We start from the raw sequence: 17,526 nt of genomic DNA, 5'->3' as shown, positions 1-17,526 counted from the left end.
AATTATAGCCGGGATCGGAAACGTGCCATTATGGGCGGAAATCATTTCCCCCTGGTAAATAATTGAAACGACATCCTGGCTGCCACCTATTGTGGATGAAGACAGGTGGTGTCTGTGTCTATGCATGCCTCTGACTCTGATGTAAAAGAAGTAAATAAATAAATAAAAATCAAGAGTTATTCTTTTACCAAACACAGACAGACTAACCGTCTGCTTGGATTTGGATATGTCGTCCATTTGTACATGGAGGTCCTCGATCTCTACTTCCATTGACTTTCTGGCCTTGACGGCAGCAGCACATGTGAACTCTGATTCCTCGAGCTGAAAAGAGCACACATGCAAACACACATAAATGAAATGTATGTTTCCTACTGGACCTCATGTATGATGTGTTATCAACCGAGCCCAGGGGAGCTGAGAAACAGACCTGGTTCTTGAGCTGAGCGATCTCTCTCTTGCTGGGAGCGTTGTTCTTCAGGTGATCCAGCATGATCTGGGCATCAGCCAGCAAGGCCTTTGTGCGCTTCAGGTCCTTCCTCAGACGCTTCTCTGTCTCCACATCTCTGTGGCTCACCTGAAAACACCAAAAATAGTTTATATTATCTTTATATGTTGTACACTGTTACAGAGTGGCGCCCGAAAGCTTAGGAATGATGGTTTTGGTGGTTTTAGCAACTGTTATTTCGAGGAAACATACAAAAAAATACATTTTATTTTCATGACAGAACATAACCTTCACCAAAATAATATTTTTGTTCATATTTGAAATGTAATGTTTTATTTTTCATATAGGTACCGCAACCTTTTTTTTTTTTTTTTTTTTTTTTTAGTGATTTTGAAAATCTTTAAACTTAGTTTAAGACAGGGTTTCTCAAACTCGGCCCTGGAGGGCCACTGTCCTTCAGTTTAGCTGCAACCCTGATCAAACACACCTGAGCAAGCTAATCAATGTCTTCAGGATCACTAGAAACTCACAGCTAGGTGTGTTTGATCAGGGTTGGAGCTAAACTGTGCAGGACAGTGGCCCTCCAGGACCGAGTTTGAGAAACCCTATTAAAGTCAATCAATAGCCTTTAGTTTATATCATTAACATTATCTTCTATCATTATTGGCTGCTTGATTCTGTTGCATTTGATATTAGAAGAAGGGACATTTTCACTACAGTAGACATTTGATTTGATTTAAAAAAAAAAATTGGATGTAACCAAAAAGAGTGCAAAATAAGTAATTAGCATTTTTGGTCCATGATTTACAGAAACATTTTTTGAAAGAAGTCTTTTATGCTCACCAAGGCTGTATTTAATTGACCAAAAACAGTAATTTTTGAAAATATTATTGAAATTTAAAATAACTATTTTCTATTTTAAAATCATTACTCCAGTCTTCAGTGCCACATGATCCTTCAGTAATCATTCTGATATACTGATTTAGAGCTCAAGAAACATTTCTTATTGTTATCGATGTTGAAAACAGTTGTGCTGAATTTTGTGGAAACAAAAAAAATGTGATACAGTTCTGAATAGGATTCTTTCTATTCAGATGAATAGAACATTAAAAAACTACAAAACCATAAAATTTGGGGTCTTTCACAACATTTTGACAAAAGGGTCTGCCTAATATCTAACAATAAAACAAAAAAGTACAGCACAATCTGCATCACATACTGTATGAGATATGCAATATTGTACACATTTAATATATTTTTTTTAATTATTAATACACATTTTAATTTGATTATTAATAAAAAATAAATAAAAAGGCATTTCATACCGCATATATAAAATCATATTTCAAACCTTGACTAGTTCTATAGCAAGTTTTATGAGTGTACCTGCTCCTGGGCGCTCATCAGCTTGGTTTCCATGTCTCTCCTCTCCCGTAAGACCTTCTGCTTTTCTTCATACTCCTCCTCTAGCTGCACCTCCATTTGCTTGAGCTGTTCACACAAACAAAACACTGTAACATAACATCATGGAAGGCCTTTGTGAAGTAGGTTTACCCTGAAGAGTCAATCCAATTATATACTGTCATTCCAGACATATAAACACATTCCCTCAATCAAGGGACTCGGTCGTGAGAAAGAAGGGTAATTATAGGATGCACTGTACTGGCAGCTTGATTGGTTAAGTGGAGAGGAGGGAAAGGTGAAATATACGTGAGGAAAAAAAATAGGCCCATGAATTATACATCAAAACTCAATGAGTTCAGCTTATCTGCACCTTCGCGGCAAAGACACTCTACAAATGGGAAGTCGCTATCTGCAACAAGAGCTGCGCGCTGAACAACACTGAATGAAAATTCTTATTCAACACATGGCCGAATATGTCTTGTTTATTTATGTTGTACAGGAAGCAAAGCGAGCTCTGCATAAGAACTGAACATCAGCAATTAAAATGTTAGAAATTGAACACACTTGAACTTCTGAAACCAATTGTAAAGTATTCAGAGCGTGCTGTTAATGGTGTTAGCTGGTGACTTGTACTTAAAGTGAAAAGTTGACTGAATGTGCATGGGAGCTACAGAGCTACACAATTCTTCATAATTGTCATAAAAACTTAATTTTCTTGTGATTTTGACACCACAAAATTCATAAATTCATCATATCTCCTAATTTTGACATCATAAAAAGATTTTTCTGAGATATCAACATCATTTTGTAGTGATCTAAACATACCAAAAAATGTTTTGTCAAGATTCTGACTCAAAAGTTCCTTTACATTTATAATATTACAATAAAAGAATAAAAACATTTTTTTAATATATTAATGCATTATTTTATGGTGTACGGTGTATATTATTTTCCAATAGACTAATATTTACTGTACTATAAGATTAAGATTAATGAATACATATATTACCTAACACTAATATTAATTTGAATATTACTATTATTATTATGAATAACAATATTTTGTAAATATTATTTCAAGAGCTAATATCCTCACTGTGCATTTTTTGTAGAGCTGCTTTGTAAATAAAAGAAAATTAATAATAAAAATCAAAAATATTTACCACCAGCTCTACAAAAGAATTGCACATTAAGGATATTAGCTAATTAGAATTATTCAGCATTTCCATAATAACATAGAACAAGAAAGAAAGAAAGAAAGCTTTTATTTGGTTGGTGGATGTATCTTACCTTCTTGCTGCAGGACTGTCTGATCTCCTCCACCTCGTCGTCTTTGCTCTCAATCTCTTTCGAATGCGTCTGCCTCAGTCTCTCCATCTCCATCTCCAGACGGAGCTTGGCCTGCAGGTCACAACATCAACATCTCATTGAATACAAACACAGCTGAGCATACGAAATGTGCATACAGATGCATATGCAAAATAACTCTGCTGCACAGGCCAATAAAACTCTTCTTAATTATTATTATAATGTATGCAAACTGTAAGTATTGACAGTTTCTTCATAACGACGCATCAGCTGAATCTACATAAATTAGCATATTACGCATGACAGGTGGAAATTGTGTGCATGGAGAATATGCATCATTCCAAGACATAATACATTAAACATCAGTCAGCTCAATCCAAAGTATATATCCTTATTCTCATGAAATGATTACCTGCTCCAGCATCTGAATGGTTCCAGCCTGCTCATCAAGCTCTTCTTCTTGATCTTTGACCTTTGCCTCAAGGTCACGAAGCTGCTTTTTAACCTTGGCCAATGACGCCTCGTCCTTTGAATCCTGTGAGTTCTGATCTTGAAGCTCCACCTCCAACTGCTCCAGCTTCAGATTGACAGCACATATCTCCAGATCCTTATCCTGAGAGAGCAGAGGAAAAACTAATATAGAACAACATAGTCTGGACTCGGCACACACAGACACGTGTACGTCACAGCCAGGAAAAGTCTGTGAGTGAGAGACAACAAAGGAGGAGGATATAAGAGAGGTTGCTGACCTCAAGTTGTTGTCTAAGGCTGAACACTTCCCCGGTCAGCATGTCTTTCTCTCTGCTCAGCTTCTCCCGCAGACTCTTTTCTCTCTGCACCTCCTCCTGAGCCTGAGACTGCTCCGAGTCAAACCTGCAGACATTGCATGCATAAAAAACACACGGTCAACAAGCTTAATCTCAGGAAAGAGGAAACAAAGGTTCAGAGTCATTTTCCAGAGGCTTTGCACTCTCTGTTCCTACAGTATGTGGTGGAACCAGCTGCAATCTTCCACCAAATCTGCTGAGACCATTATAACTGATTCCACAAGCACTTAACTAGACTACAACCATAACAGCACTTCCTATGATATTAAATATATACAATAAATTAATAAAAATTGATTGATTGATTTTTAACCAATTTAGCTTATACTTCAAAAACGTGGCCATGTGTACAGTACATGTGCAAATACTGTTGGCTCACGATAAAATGCTTGATTGTTTGTGATGGTCCTCATACTTAAGTCACTTTGTATAAAAATGTAAATGTAAAAAACTACAAAGTTTTTACTGTGATCAGATGAAAACAACCGTGATATTTGCCATTGCCACTTTGACATATTACACCAGCCAATTATGTGACAAAAGTAAAAGGGGTTTTTCACCCAAAACATCACATATTCACCCTTATGTTGTTCCAAACTGGTATGACATTCATTCTTTTGTGGAAGACAAAAGAAGATATTAATTTGAAGCATGTTGGTAACCAAACTGTTTTGGTTATACAATTAACTTCCACTGCCATTTCTCAAAATATCTTATTTTATATTTCACCGAATAAAAAAGACAATCATATGGTTTAAGAATGACATGTATAAATGATAGCAGAATTTTTAGTTTTGGGTGAACTAACACTTTCACCAGTCAAGCAGACAGTAACAAATTCTTCAGAAAACAATGTCAATTGATCATTTGTTTTAAGATTATTATTTATCAAAGAAATAAATACCCTACTTCATACTCTTTTAAAGAAAACAAGACACTGCCGAGGCTGGCAAAACCTTATAAAATAACAATGTTTTAGCAGTGAACATGGATGGGATTTTTTCTAATTTCAACCTTAATAAAAGTGAATTAAACTGCAATTAAATTAGCTGCATATCATGATTACATCGGATTTTATTATATTGGTGTTACTAATTGAAAAAACCCATATTAGTTGACCATTAGTCAAATTATGTACGATGCAATAACTAAAGGCAATCGCTAATTTCTAATCACTATAATCAAAGCACTATAATCAAAGCACAAGTCTAATGACAAAAAAAAAAAAAACATAAAAAAACCATACCTGCTTTTCCTAAAATAGCCAAGCATAGCAGAGTGTTGAGAAACTAAAACTCCTTTAAGCCTTACAGTATTGTGTGTGACGTGTGTGTCAGGAGGGGCATTAGGGGAAAACATTCTGATTGGGTTAACTTGTAAGTGAGTAACAATGTGTGAGGAGGGGGGAGTCATGACGCTTTGGGTCAAATCAGTTAATACTTTTCCTCTTTTTATAGTTTTCTCTTTCGTTCTCCACCCCCTACTCTCACAGGCCCTGTTATGATCCCATAAATGAGTCTTATGCAACTCTTTGTGTTAATCCTAGCCCCATAGAGAATTGAAGGACCGCTCTCCTTGCCCTCCCCCATCCCTCCCTTTGGCTAAATCTACCGTCACCCTGAGCCTCAGGCCGATCATTACATTTACAGTGGACTTTCACACATGCCGTCTGCACTGACAGGCACTGCCTCCGACTGTTTACTCAAGAGTCTAAAAAGGCTTAGCTACAGCACCTTTGCACATTAACCACCGCCGCTCCGCTAAGGGCCTGCCGCTAAGAGTAATGATAGTCATGCATGTTTCATTTTGAGATGCTGGGATACTTCACCGATTAGCATTAAGCTTTGTATCAGTAGAAACCCGGTAGTATTTTCGAATGACCCTCATGTCCCCCTGAGACGAGAGATTTCTGTATTGTGTGTCTGAAAAAAAAACTCAGATGACGCAAAAATTGTCATTTTGCCTCATCTGAGGGTCTTTTGGCCAGAGGCGAGAGACTAGAGCCAGTAGTGGGAATCTAGTTCCACATGTTTTCAACCCGCCCATAGGGGGTGGGATCTCACGATAAAACAGCGTCTTTTCAGTTTCGAGTCAACTAGTAGCCTAGCTGTATCATTTCTTCCGATACTGCCCTCTGTAACCGGTAGGCGTGGCTTGGAAGTGGCCTCGTAGGGCAGCGAAGCAAGTGCATTCTGGGAGTTGTTGTCTTCCATCCACATGAGCCAAAAATACATTTTCTGGCTCTTCTCAGTCTAGAGGGCACCAACTTCTAAAATAATTTCACATTTCTACTACATAAATGACCCAATTTAAATACACATTTATCTTTCCAGCGGTGAAATATCCCTTTAAGGCTTGTTCACACCAAGGACTAACAAACTACAATATTTTACTACTAATTATAATTCTATGAGAATAGGGAAGACCAAACCACAACTATAATGATAACGAGACACAGGAAAAATATCGCTGGAATCTTTCCAGAATTTTTTTTTTTTTTTTTTTTCAGCTGATGAATGATTAAAACATCGACAGTCAATCAGAATTCCACCCCGGCGTTAAAGAGCTTGAACATTTAAAGCAGTAGAAAACATAACTTAAGTGCATACTTTTATAATAAACTGAACTTTATTGTCTGTTGGTGTGGGCGCTAAAATATTTATTGTTATAGTTATCTTTATAGTTAACGTTATTTGTGTGAACGGGCCTTAAAACCGTGTCCAAATCAGGCAAGGAGCGTCACATATCTATCGTCAATTAATTCTACCATCCTCTAAAATATGGTAAAACAATGAAATCACAACCTATCAGAACATTTTTGATGTTTAACATACAAGAGTTGGGTTAAAATATTAATTTTCCAATTAATGATGGCTTTAAATTTAATATGGATTCTTTAAATCCATGCTTATTTTTAGTGGCTGAGTAAAAATATTTGTAGTACAGTGCAGACGCCCCCATATTTTGCAGAACTAACTCTTTAAGCTGCATAGTTTGAATCCTGTTGTTAATGTTTAAAATGATTGTTTTAAGTTAGAAGGTTCCCTGTGTCGTGTTTCTTACCCCTGCAGCTGAATCTTCAGGGCCATTGCAAAAGAAATCATATTTTACTCGAGGTGGGAATGCAAGTTTGCAGTCTGTATAGAATATGATTTAAAAAATAAAGATTGAAATAATGTCTAGAAACGTCTTTGAGCGTAGTCTACCACAGGTAGCAAAATAAATGCACCTTATTTTCAACTCTGTGTGAAAACAAATTATTTTTTGCAGTTGTTTAAATAAAAAACTTGAACATAATTTGAAATTTATAGAATTACTATTAGGAATTGCACGATTTGAGCATTTGAGAGAAGCTTTTGAGTTTTACCAGTTTTCATAATGTAGAGAGTGTGTTGATTTACATAAATCAGGAAACTAGATGAATAAATGAATCAAATAAACCATTTGACATTGTCTTGATTTGGGCTTATAGGTGAAAGTGCAATAATTCTGATGAAATGCAAAAAAACAAAACAAAATGACAGTTTTGAGCTAAATAATTGTGATTATAAGTTTAACCATTATGCAGCAGGTCTAAAATAAGCTTTTGATTGACTAAAACTGGACTTTTTATTTTATTTAACACTACTACACATCCTGTTGTGACTGAAAGCTCCATAAAAGAGGCATACTTATCCAATATCTGGTCTGACTCACTTGCGCTGTTTCTTCTCCAAGTCGTGGTTGCGGCTCTGCTGGCCCTCCAGGTGCAGTTTGGTGTCCTGCAGCTCGGCTGTCAGTCTCTGGCATTTCTTCTTCAGCTGCTGAGCCACACGCTGCACCTCTTCATTGTCCGCCTGCAGGTCCGTCAGCTAAACACACAGATTCTCAGTGAGTCTGTACAGGTGGATCTGTCCATCCAGTGTGTGTCTTGTCTAGATGTGTGAGTTTCAGCTAATACATTCATGTTTAAGACAGTACATGCTGTTGTGTTGGGCAACACTGACAATACAAGTGAAGTCTGAGTCTTTATGATGTGTGTGTTAGTTTGGTAGAATAAAGTCAATAGCAGGGATGCACTTTTATTAAAATTCTGTACAATACTAATAAGCTGATAATTATTTTCATGTTATGATTACCAATAAATGGGGGAAGTTAAAATATACTACTTTGTCCAAATAAAATTAAAATAAAACATCAGAACTAAAGCAATTGATTCAAATGCTATAAGTGAATTTAGGCATCAAAACATTATAATGTGAAGCTATTCGTTTTGAGATTGCTAAAGACTAATGTAAAAATAGAGGAAATGAGCATGCGTTATTAAATATCAAATAAAGGCCAATAAAACGTCTAAAATAATGTTGGCCGGTAGATATGGAACTGATATTGTGCATCCCTAGTTGACAGAATTGAAGTGCAAAAAATGTTTGTAAGATGCCCTAACCTTTCTCTCCAGCTGCCTCTTGTTTTGCTGCTCCACCTCTAGTTTGTCATCAAACTCTTGCTGGAGTCTCTTCTTGGTGAACTCGATCTCTCTGATGGCCCTCTCATATTTCAGCCTCCATTCTCCTCCTGAACACAAGAGTTAGTGATGATTAAGGCCACACAGTTCATTGTGAGACGGCCTTGTGTTATTACTAAACCGCACATTGCTGCGATTTAATTAAATAAATATGTCAGTGCTTCAAAGCGAAGTGGCAGCACTCTGTTTTGTCTACTGCACATAGTCCAAGCACTCTATCTCAACAGGTTCAGTGCACTTGAAGTTGTATTATTTATAGACATATTATTTGGCATCATAATTGCAATATGATTTTCAAGGTGAAACACTATGGGCCAGATTAGTCTGTGGTCATTCCCTGAAGAGAGCCGAGGTTTAAACTCTGGATCACTGCCAGGGAAATTTCACTACAATCCGTTTGATTGTGGCTCACACAGAAACCCATTCTGTGATTTTAAAAGATATCTGATAAACTGGAAACAAGCAAATACACAAAAGTTGATAAATCAAAGCAGAATGATATGAGAGGCGGCTTTAGATATGCAGAGTGGAGCTGTCCATGCCACATTATCATTGCAGAACATACTGTAATTGATGGAAAGTGGAATAAATCAAATGTTCATGTCTTAGCATTAAGTCTCGTAGATCAGCTGTGTGACACAGAGGTGAGAACAAGTCCTCACCAGTCTGACATGTGCATTAAAATGAGTTCTGTTCATGACAGCAGTGATTCTAAGAACAGCACTACTGAGTATTATCACGCTCTGGCTTTCACAGAGAACACGTTGCTCAAAAATAAGTAATTATTTATCTTTTTCAATAAATTCATAGTGAAAGAAAGTGCTTAAAATATTGATCATCAACCTCAGATCATCAAAGTAAACTGAAAACAAAACAGAGCCAGACAGTTTTATTTTCTATTAATTTTCTATGACATTTGCCATTTTTGTACCCTATTATTTTAAATACATTTTAAAACTAAACCCTGTGGTGCAAAGTCATTTCTCCAGTCTTCAGTGTGACATGTTCCTTTAGAAATCATTGCTGATTTGGTGCTCATTAATATTTTTGTGTAAATTGGAAAATATTTTTTTCAGGATTATTTGATGAATAAAAAGCATTTATTTAAAATAGAAATCTTTTGTAACATAATACGTGCATTTAAGATTTTGGATCAAATCAATGTGTCTTTTCTTAAAAAAACAACAACTTCACTAACCCCAAACTTTTGAACAGTACTAGAGATCAATCAACAGTAGACTGGAGACCAATCAACAGTCAACACTACAATATTTGTAAAAATATTGAAATGATTTACTCTTTCACATCATGATGTAGAAAAGGTCCAAATGATTTTACCTATTGTGGGCATTGAAAAAACCCTTCACAATTCACACATTAACTGGATTGCATTCAAAATGTGGGCAACAACTAAATACAAGCCTAATATGAAAGTTTAAACCTTCTGAGGTGAGTCAGGCCAACAACAAAAAATTTAAAATTAGCTACTTTTCATACTAGTTTTTTGTTAGATAATATGTTTATATGTTTATATACAGTATCTATCTCAAAGCAATGAACATGGATTTGTCTCTCTAATACTTAAAAAAATAATAATGAGACACCAGATTTTCCCTCTTCACAGAAAGTTCCAGAAACAGGAGACCGAGAGAAACGGAGAGAGACGGAGAGAGATGGAGAGAGAGCTCATGTTTGGTGTTTTCACTGCCCCCTGGCATTTCCATATAAACAGCTTAATGAGAAGCAGCAGCTCTGATGCTACAGATTATTTTCTCATTTGTCTGGAGGTGCAACACTGAAACGCTCAGCACACCTGAAGCTCTACCCCTCAACCAGAGAGTCATGGGCCATCAAACTCATGGAAATACTCCCAGATAACCCTTCAATGCTGCCAAAATGATTCAGGAAGGCTCTGATAGTTTTTGCTCAAAGCTCAGCAATCATAAGGGAATCCCTTTACTGAGATTGCATTACGCATTTTATTCCAATCTTGCTCTGTCCAGGAAGTGATGTCACTAACTCACCGGTGTCATCGTCATCCATTTCCCCGTTGAGCTCCGATGCACGTATGAGCCGTGCCTCCATCACTTCCATCTCCATAGACTCCATCTGCTTCTTCATAGCATCAAACTTGGCCTGAAACGCAAAGAGACACACAGACACAGAGCACATCAGCTCTCTGTTCTGCAGGGAAATGTCCAGACCATCTGCTCACACAGGCAACCCTGAGCCTAAGAGACACATAAAAACACACTGTACACACACAAACACACACCAGGCATACAGAGGAAAATACCGGCAGTCTCTTGCTCATACACACACACACATACTGTCTTTCACATGGACATTTAATATGAGATGACACAATTTGTATACGGCTCACGCTCTGCTGCATGGGCTGCATTGTCTGTGCTTTGGTGGAAAATATCTATTTCAGGCATGAGGAGATTCCTTACAGAAAACCATCAACTCAAACTCTATCTCTGTTCAGAAGTGTGTGCGTGTGTGTACCTGTAGATCCTTCATGTCTTTCTCTAGCCTCAGTCTCTCCGAAGTCTCAGACTCCAGCAGCTGCGAGGCAGACTCGCCTGTGTTACGCTCATCGGCAAGTTCTGATGACAGTTCTGTGATCTGAAACATACATATGATGAGCAAACATTAACTAGACGTGGCACACGTGCTCTATATAAACTTTAGAGTAGTGTATGAGCTCATCTCACACACATATGCAACACTTCACATCTATATCATCACTCACATATTTCACACAGGAACGATAGCTTTTTGCTATTGTCTTAAGAGGTCTGGGTGTCTGTTACTGTGTATTGTGAAGGTGTGATTTTGTACAATGATATAATATTAACATACATAGTACCGACTTGTATAAATTTTAGTATGGATGCCTAAAAATGGACATATATAAATGTAGGAATGTATTATTGATCAAAATATTGATTTGCACATTAGAGAACAATGCATGAAGCATGAATTTATTCAAAGGTATATATCCTAAGATATATAATCTACGATTCCTATAGACCTGCCTCTGTTTATTATGTTGGTTGCATTATGTAAACAACAATACTGACAAGAAAAAGCTCTTAGCTGGATAACTTTAGCAGTTTTAATAAGTATTGATGTATTGTATCTAATAATCATGCACTTGAAGATGGCTCCAGTTGTTTAATTTAGTAATTTATTCTAATTTACTTTTTTTGTTATAGCTGAATGTTTACTCGAGCACACTATTGCGTAATATTGCTGTAACCTTTTAATTTAACTTTTTTACAAAAAGTTAATTTTGTTTAATTATTATATAAAAATATTATAGAATTTATATATTGTATCAGTTACACATTACAATTACATGTTATTATTATATCAAATTATATTATTTAAGTATATATTATTGTATAAACACTATTTATTATTGTTTTCTTGAATTCATTTTGTCATTGTTTTAATTTGTTAATATTTATAACATGTAACTTTTTCAATAAAAAGGGGGTGTTAATTAGCTTAACCCCATTCATTTTTGCTGTTATCTCAAATTTCTTATTGAGAATAATGAATTTTCATTGGCATCAATTACTGAAACTTTGGTATGGAACACCGTACAAGTATGTATGCAACTGTGATATGCTCAAATGACATCAGCATGATAATTTTGTGTAAACAATAGAGTTTCTTTGAATAGAATCTGAACTGAATTGAATTTAAACACTAACCTTGCTTTCCAGCCGGTCACTATTGAGTCTCAACTCGTTCCTCTCCTTCTCCACTTTCTCCAGCCTCAACTTGAGCAGCTGAATCTCCTCCTAAATAAAGACAGACAATCAGAAAACACAATAAGACAGACAGAAGGACAGGATGACGAGAAATTCAGCTGATATATAAAGGAATGACCACAGACAGTTACACATTCAGACACAATGACAGTTACTATATTTAGTGAAGAATAGAGATAGACAGGTGAGATAAATTAGAAACTGTAACGGAATGGCAGACAGGAAGAAAGCCTGCCCTGTTTGAAGCCTTAGCGTCTCTATTACCGCATACCTCCTCCTACTTTCCAAAACTCTTCTTTTGCGAACTTGAGAGAACTGCAGAATATAGCCAATCGGTTGCAGCTGTGAAATGTGTTTGTGCAGAGGAGATAGTGACTCTGTGTTTGTTTTTTAAAAGCAGGCTGTTTGGAGGCAGTGTCAGCACCCGTCTGTCTCTCGCAGGAGCACGCCTGACTGCATGGGTACACAGCACTCAGCGGGACGCAGCCCAGCGAACGAAACACGCATGCACGCGCGCACACACTCTGTGACATGCTAATGCACTCCCCCACGGGAAGCAGAGTTGCTTTTGATCCAGCATGCTACATAGGTAATGTATGCATACACACAGCCCTGCCACTCTCCGCACACACAAACACACACAGGACTCTACAAACACTTGGATTGAGGCAAAGCCACAGAGACAGTAACCAAAGAGACGGGTGATTTGAGTGCGATAGAGCTGCAGCTGAATTTGAGAGGGACCCCCGCGGGGCAGAGAAACCGAGAGGGGCATTAAAAGCCACACAGATGGCCATTGAATTCAGCTGTACTATTTTCAAAAGGCAAAATCTGTACATGACATGCCGATTTACAGCATTTAAAGTGGTTAGTGAAGATGACAGGTGCTTACGTCTTTGCCACGGATCTGCTCCTCTGTCAGTTGAACCTCGATGAGTGGACGGACGGTGGTAAAAACCTTCCACCAAGGCCAGCCCTTCACACCTCGGTTCTTTTTGATGTTTTTCTGAATGCAGCGGATTGCCAAGTCCTGGATCTGAAAAACAAGGACATTGTGTTTATGACTGTGTGTGCTTCCTATTGCTGTGCTAGTGAGAAATTGTCAGGTCTTTAGGTCTTGTCCATGTGAAGTACAGTAGCTCAAACCAATCAGAGCCCAGATGAACAAAAGCAGGCCTGTGTTTGGAGGCCCAGGGCCCCACAGTCAAAGAGCTTCCCTTGGGGGAACCAGCTCTGAATGGACCTTTTCAACTCGGGGATGTCCAGTGGGGTCCGCAATAAGCCTGAGGGTGGGACTCTAAACTTCAGGGGTTCTTAATGTTTACACTCTTAATGTTTACAGAGGTATAATCAATCAAAGACCCAACAAAATTTGGTAACACTTTACAAGGTCCCAGGTTAGTTATTAAAAATACTTTTCATTGTTAGTAGTTCATGCTAGCTCAGGTCCATTAAATAATATTTACAGATACAACTTTTAATTTTAATATTGTATAGACCTTATTCACATCAGCGCCATCTCTTCAGTGGGTTGTACTGTTATTTAATGTGTTTTCGGATTGTTCTGCTGACGAAACACTGCAAAAATATCTTGCCAAGAAGTTTCAGTAGACAAAAAACTCCAGACAACATGAGCTGTGGAAAATTATAAGTAATCAGGGAGCTTTATACAGAGAATGCTATTAAAAATATAGTACGTCTATCCCTCACAGCCTCGCTTTTATACCTGTCACGGCGCTGCTCTGAATAAGTTCTATTAGTAAATGTTGAAATCAACATTATATGAGATTAAAAAATGTTAGTTCACATTAACAAATGTAGTTAACTAATTTAACCTTATTTAAAAGTGTTACCAGAAATATTTAATAGATTTAATAGTATTTTTTAAATTAACATTTACATTTTTTATTTTATTATCTAATATGATAATAAATTAATATTTATAAGGTACCAGTATTTAAAATGTAATATTTAGCAAAAATTAATTTAATATTTAAATAATATTTTCTTTTATTTATTAATGTTTTCTTTTTTTAAATAACACTGAGTAGGCTTTATCAGTTTCACTATATGCTTAAATGATGCATTGACATGTAACTTGCAGAAACTTTTGAATCCTTTTGAATGATTCAATAAAAGAATCGACTCATATTTCACATATATTATTTTGAAATTGAAATTTCGGACAGAAATTCATATTTCTGACATGGCATGAACTTAAAGTCACCTCACACATCTCAGTGTGCAACCCACTTATTTCAACTCTAGACTCACAGTTTGAATAAACACTGCTTTGTTTCACCAAACGGACGTTAACACTGCTTACACACTCACCCTTAGCAAAAACACCCATTAATGGTGTTGATCACAGGAACAACAAACACATTTTCTTCAATGAGGCTATCAGAAGGCTATACAGAGGAGTGATTTTGGACTGTGCAGAAATGCAGCTAGAAGCAAAAGCCCCAAGCTCCTTTGAGTAATTCAATTAAACTTCAATACTACTTGGCAGCTGATTTAAACCCTGCGTAAGATTTACATGCTGCAGGAACAGGGACGATTCAAATAATAGAGGATTATCTGGAAACCCAATTAGACAGGCCCAATTCAGCACATTAACGGGGCAGAGTCTGCGCGCGTTGCATTCGGACTATGTCTAATTTGTCACGCCGAGAAAGCTTCGGCACAGAACAGAGGCGGCGCGTGGCCGACATATGCACCGCAGCTCATTTGCCACGCTTTGACCACAACAAATGCCACAAACAGCCATCTAAACAGCTTGCAAGAGGCGGCGAAATCAGGAAGAGCTTCCTAATTAAAATGGCAGTCTGGAGGAAATGGTGCCTGTGAGCCCTGGGGCCTGGCAGGAGGAACTAAGTGTTCGTATGCAAGGATGCGACACCAACAAAGTCAGCCACAAACCCTCCAACAGGTGTCCGGTGTGAATTTGAATACGGATCAGCAGGTGGCATCCATCCGCATGTATGAACACAAGGACATTTGAGGACACTCACATGTTGACTGCGAGGGCACCTGTTCACACTTGGAATGAAACTTGTGTCTTTAGGCAATGAGTTAATTAGACACACAATTGGCATTTGTGAAATTCCCAGCTCCCTCTAGTGTTGTTTTCGCTGAAAGTCAAAGAAAATTTGGAAGGAGCAGGCCAGCATGCTTCAAAGGAGCCCACGTGGAGTTCTCTGTTAAGGCGCCCCCCCCCTAGAGTGACAAACAGAAAGAGGGATAGAGGAAAGACAGAGAAATCTGCAGGGACTAAGGGCTTAGAACACGCTCTTAGATAAGTCTAAAACTGGAACAGACTTCAAGGTCCTGAGATCCCTCAATTATCGATCTGAGAGAGAAACAAGCAAATTGATTTTGCATTGTGGCAACTGTGGTTTGCAAAAGGAAGTCTGGTCCCACATGTCTGTCTCTCAGGGATCTGCCGTAACGATTCAACTCAACACTTCTTGTCTTGACATTGTTAAATACATCCTACAACACAAATGACTTCAGCACACACTAAGGAATTTCCACTTCCACTTTCCACTTGGAATGAGGATATGATAGCGAGATTCTGTGTTCATCACTAGGTCAGGGGCCAATGTCTCGCATAAGCAGACATTTATTATTAGAGGAATGGTTCCATTGGTAGATTATTTCAGCCAGGAACCACACAACAGTAGGGAAGAGACCATCTAATGACAATTAGATCAAATTAACACAAAATTAAATTAAGTGAAAATATAAAAAAATAAATGAAATAATATTATAAAATAAATTATCTTATGCTCAGCAAGGCTGCATTTATTTTGAATTGTGAAATACTATTACAAACTAAAATAACCACTTTATATTTTAAAATATTTAAAAATGTACTTATTCCTGTGATTTTTCAGCAGCCATTTTCAGAAATAATTTATATAATAATTTAATTATAATTATTTATAATAATATTTTTTTGTGGAAACTGTGATGCATATTTTGAGGATTCTTTGATAGAAAGTTCAAGAGAAGTTCAAAATATGTAATTAAATAATAAAATTGATTTAAACTATTAGACAGTTCGTGGAAGGTTGCAAATAAAAATAAAAAAACTACAAAATTAAATGTACCAATTATTTCATGGCAGAATCTAAAATTCTACTTGTTGGCATTTAAATTAGGTAACAGACACAAACAAATCCCTTGAAAATCTTAAAAAAAAAAAAAAAATCTGATGTCACTAACCTGACAACCTTTGACAAACTGTGGGTACTGTAAGTGCATGGGCATCTGAGGTTACGGCCCATGAGGGGAATTTCTACACCAACAGTCCAGTACAAATCCCTAGACTGATTTCTCAGTCTAGCGTGAAGCATAGGTTTCTGACAAGCTTGACAAAAGATTTCTTTCTAAGAAAATAAATTCCTCTGGGGACAGGTCGCTGTGATTCAGAGGCATCCAGACAAGGCTCTTTGTGAGGACAATAATTGTACAGAAAGTGGAAAATAACAGTGAACCCTTCAACAAATGGCAAGCCGCAGTCCTTACTCAAGAACTTCGTCAAAGAAATCAAACAAAACCAGAAGTGCAGAAGACTTCTTTTATGGCGACAGCTATAAAGCGGCTCACCTACAAATCAGTGTTACCAAAGACGCCTTACAAGGAGCCGTAAACAACAAAAGAAAAAGAACGCTACACAGGATCTAAAGAAAGAAAACAACCCCTACTAACATCTATGATACCAACTACAGACCACAAGAGAAAAAGAAAAATCTAATTCAAACTCCTTTTACTTACAGAAAAACATCCAGTTAACAGTCTTGACTCCTGTCAGGAGCTCTGAGGTAAACTAAAAACAGTCTCACCAAGAAAAGCCTTCTCTGTTTGTGTGCAATACTGAAAGAGGAAGTGGACGTTGATGAAGTTGTATTGCCAAGACAGCTGACCACCGAGGTCCAACAGCAGCGCGAGGAGTTGCATCGAGCCCACCTCCTCCCATGACATGAATTTTACTGAGACAGGGGCCCAGTCTTCTTAGGAGAGAGAGACAGAGTCACAGGCAACTGTAGGACCAGCCCTCACATCCTGAGCCAATCCCACTGAGGGGAGCATGAGTGTGAAAGTGAGAGAGCAAGAAAGGGGCACAAAGGATCAGAGATTGAAAGGAAGACCGAACAAAATAAAAGACACCGGGGCAGAATAAAAGGGCTTAAATTCAAAAAGAGACGGAGTGAGTGGCAAAGCAAAAATTAATGGACAGAGAGG

The 17,526-nt window shown here is 37.4% G+C and overlaps 1 protein-coding gene across 11 annotated transcripts in view; it reads right to left on the bottom strand.

Moving 5' to 3' along the window:
- The window catches only part of myo18ab (myosin XVIIIA b), a 111,165-nt gene that overhangs the window by 21,274 nt on the left and 72,365 nt on the right, over positions 1–17,526 (bottom strand). For all 11 annotated transcript variants that reach the window (XM_081370638.1, XM_081370639.1, XM_081370632.1 and 8 more), the window contains 12 exons: positions 13,169–13,312; positions 12,217–12,306; positions 11,000–11,119; positions 10,513–10,624; positions 8,411–8,538; positions 7,681–7,835; positions 3,907–4,030; positions 3,570–3,770; positions 3,140–3,250; positions 1,832–1,936; positions 428–574; positions 208–321 (listed from right to left, as the gene is read on the bottom strand). In XM_081370638.1, the coding sequence (XP_081226764.1) occupies positions 208–321; positions 428–574; positions 1,832–1,936; positions 3,140–3,250; positions 3,570–3,770; positions 3,907–4,030; positions 7,681–7,835; positions 8,411–8,538; positions 10,513–10,624; positions 11,000–11,119; positions 12,217–12,306; positions 13,169–13,312 (1,551 nt within the window). The remainder of the gene's footprint in view (positions 1–207; positions 322–427; positions 575–1,831; positions 1,937–3,139; positions 3,251–3,569; positions 3,771–3,906; positions 4,031–7,680; positions 7,836–8,410; positions 8,539–10,512; positions 10,625–10,999; positions 11,120–12,216; positions 12,307–13,168; positions 13,313–17,526) is intronic.

Source organism: Scardinius erythrophthalmus, assembly GCF_964197995.2.
Source record: "Scardinius erythrophthalmus genome assembly, chromosome: 7".
NCBI classification, from domain to species: Eukaryota; Metazoa; Chordata; class Actinopteri; order Cypriniformes; family Leuciscidae; genus Scardinius; species Scardinius erythrophthalmus.
This window is presented reverse-complemented; position numbering and strand designations above follow the sequence as displayed.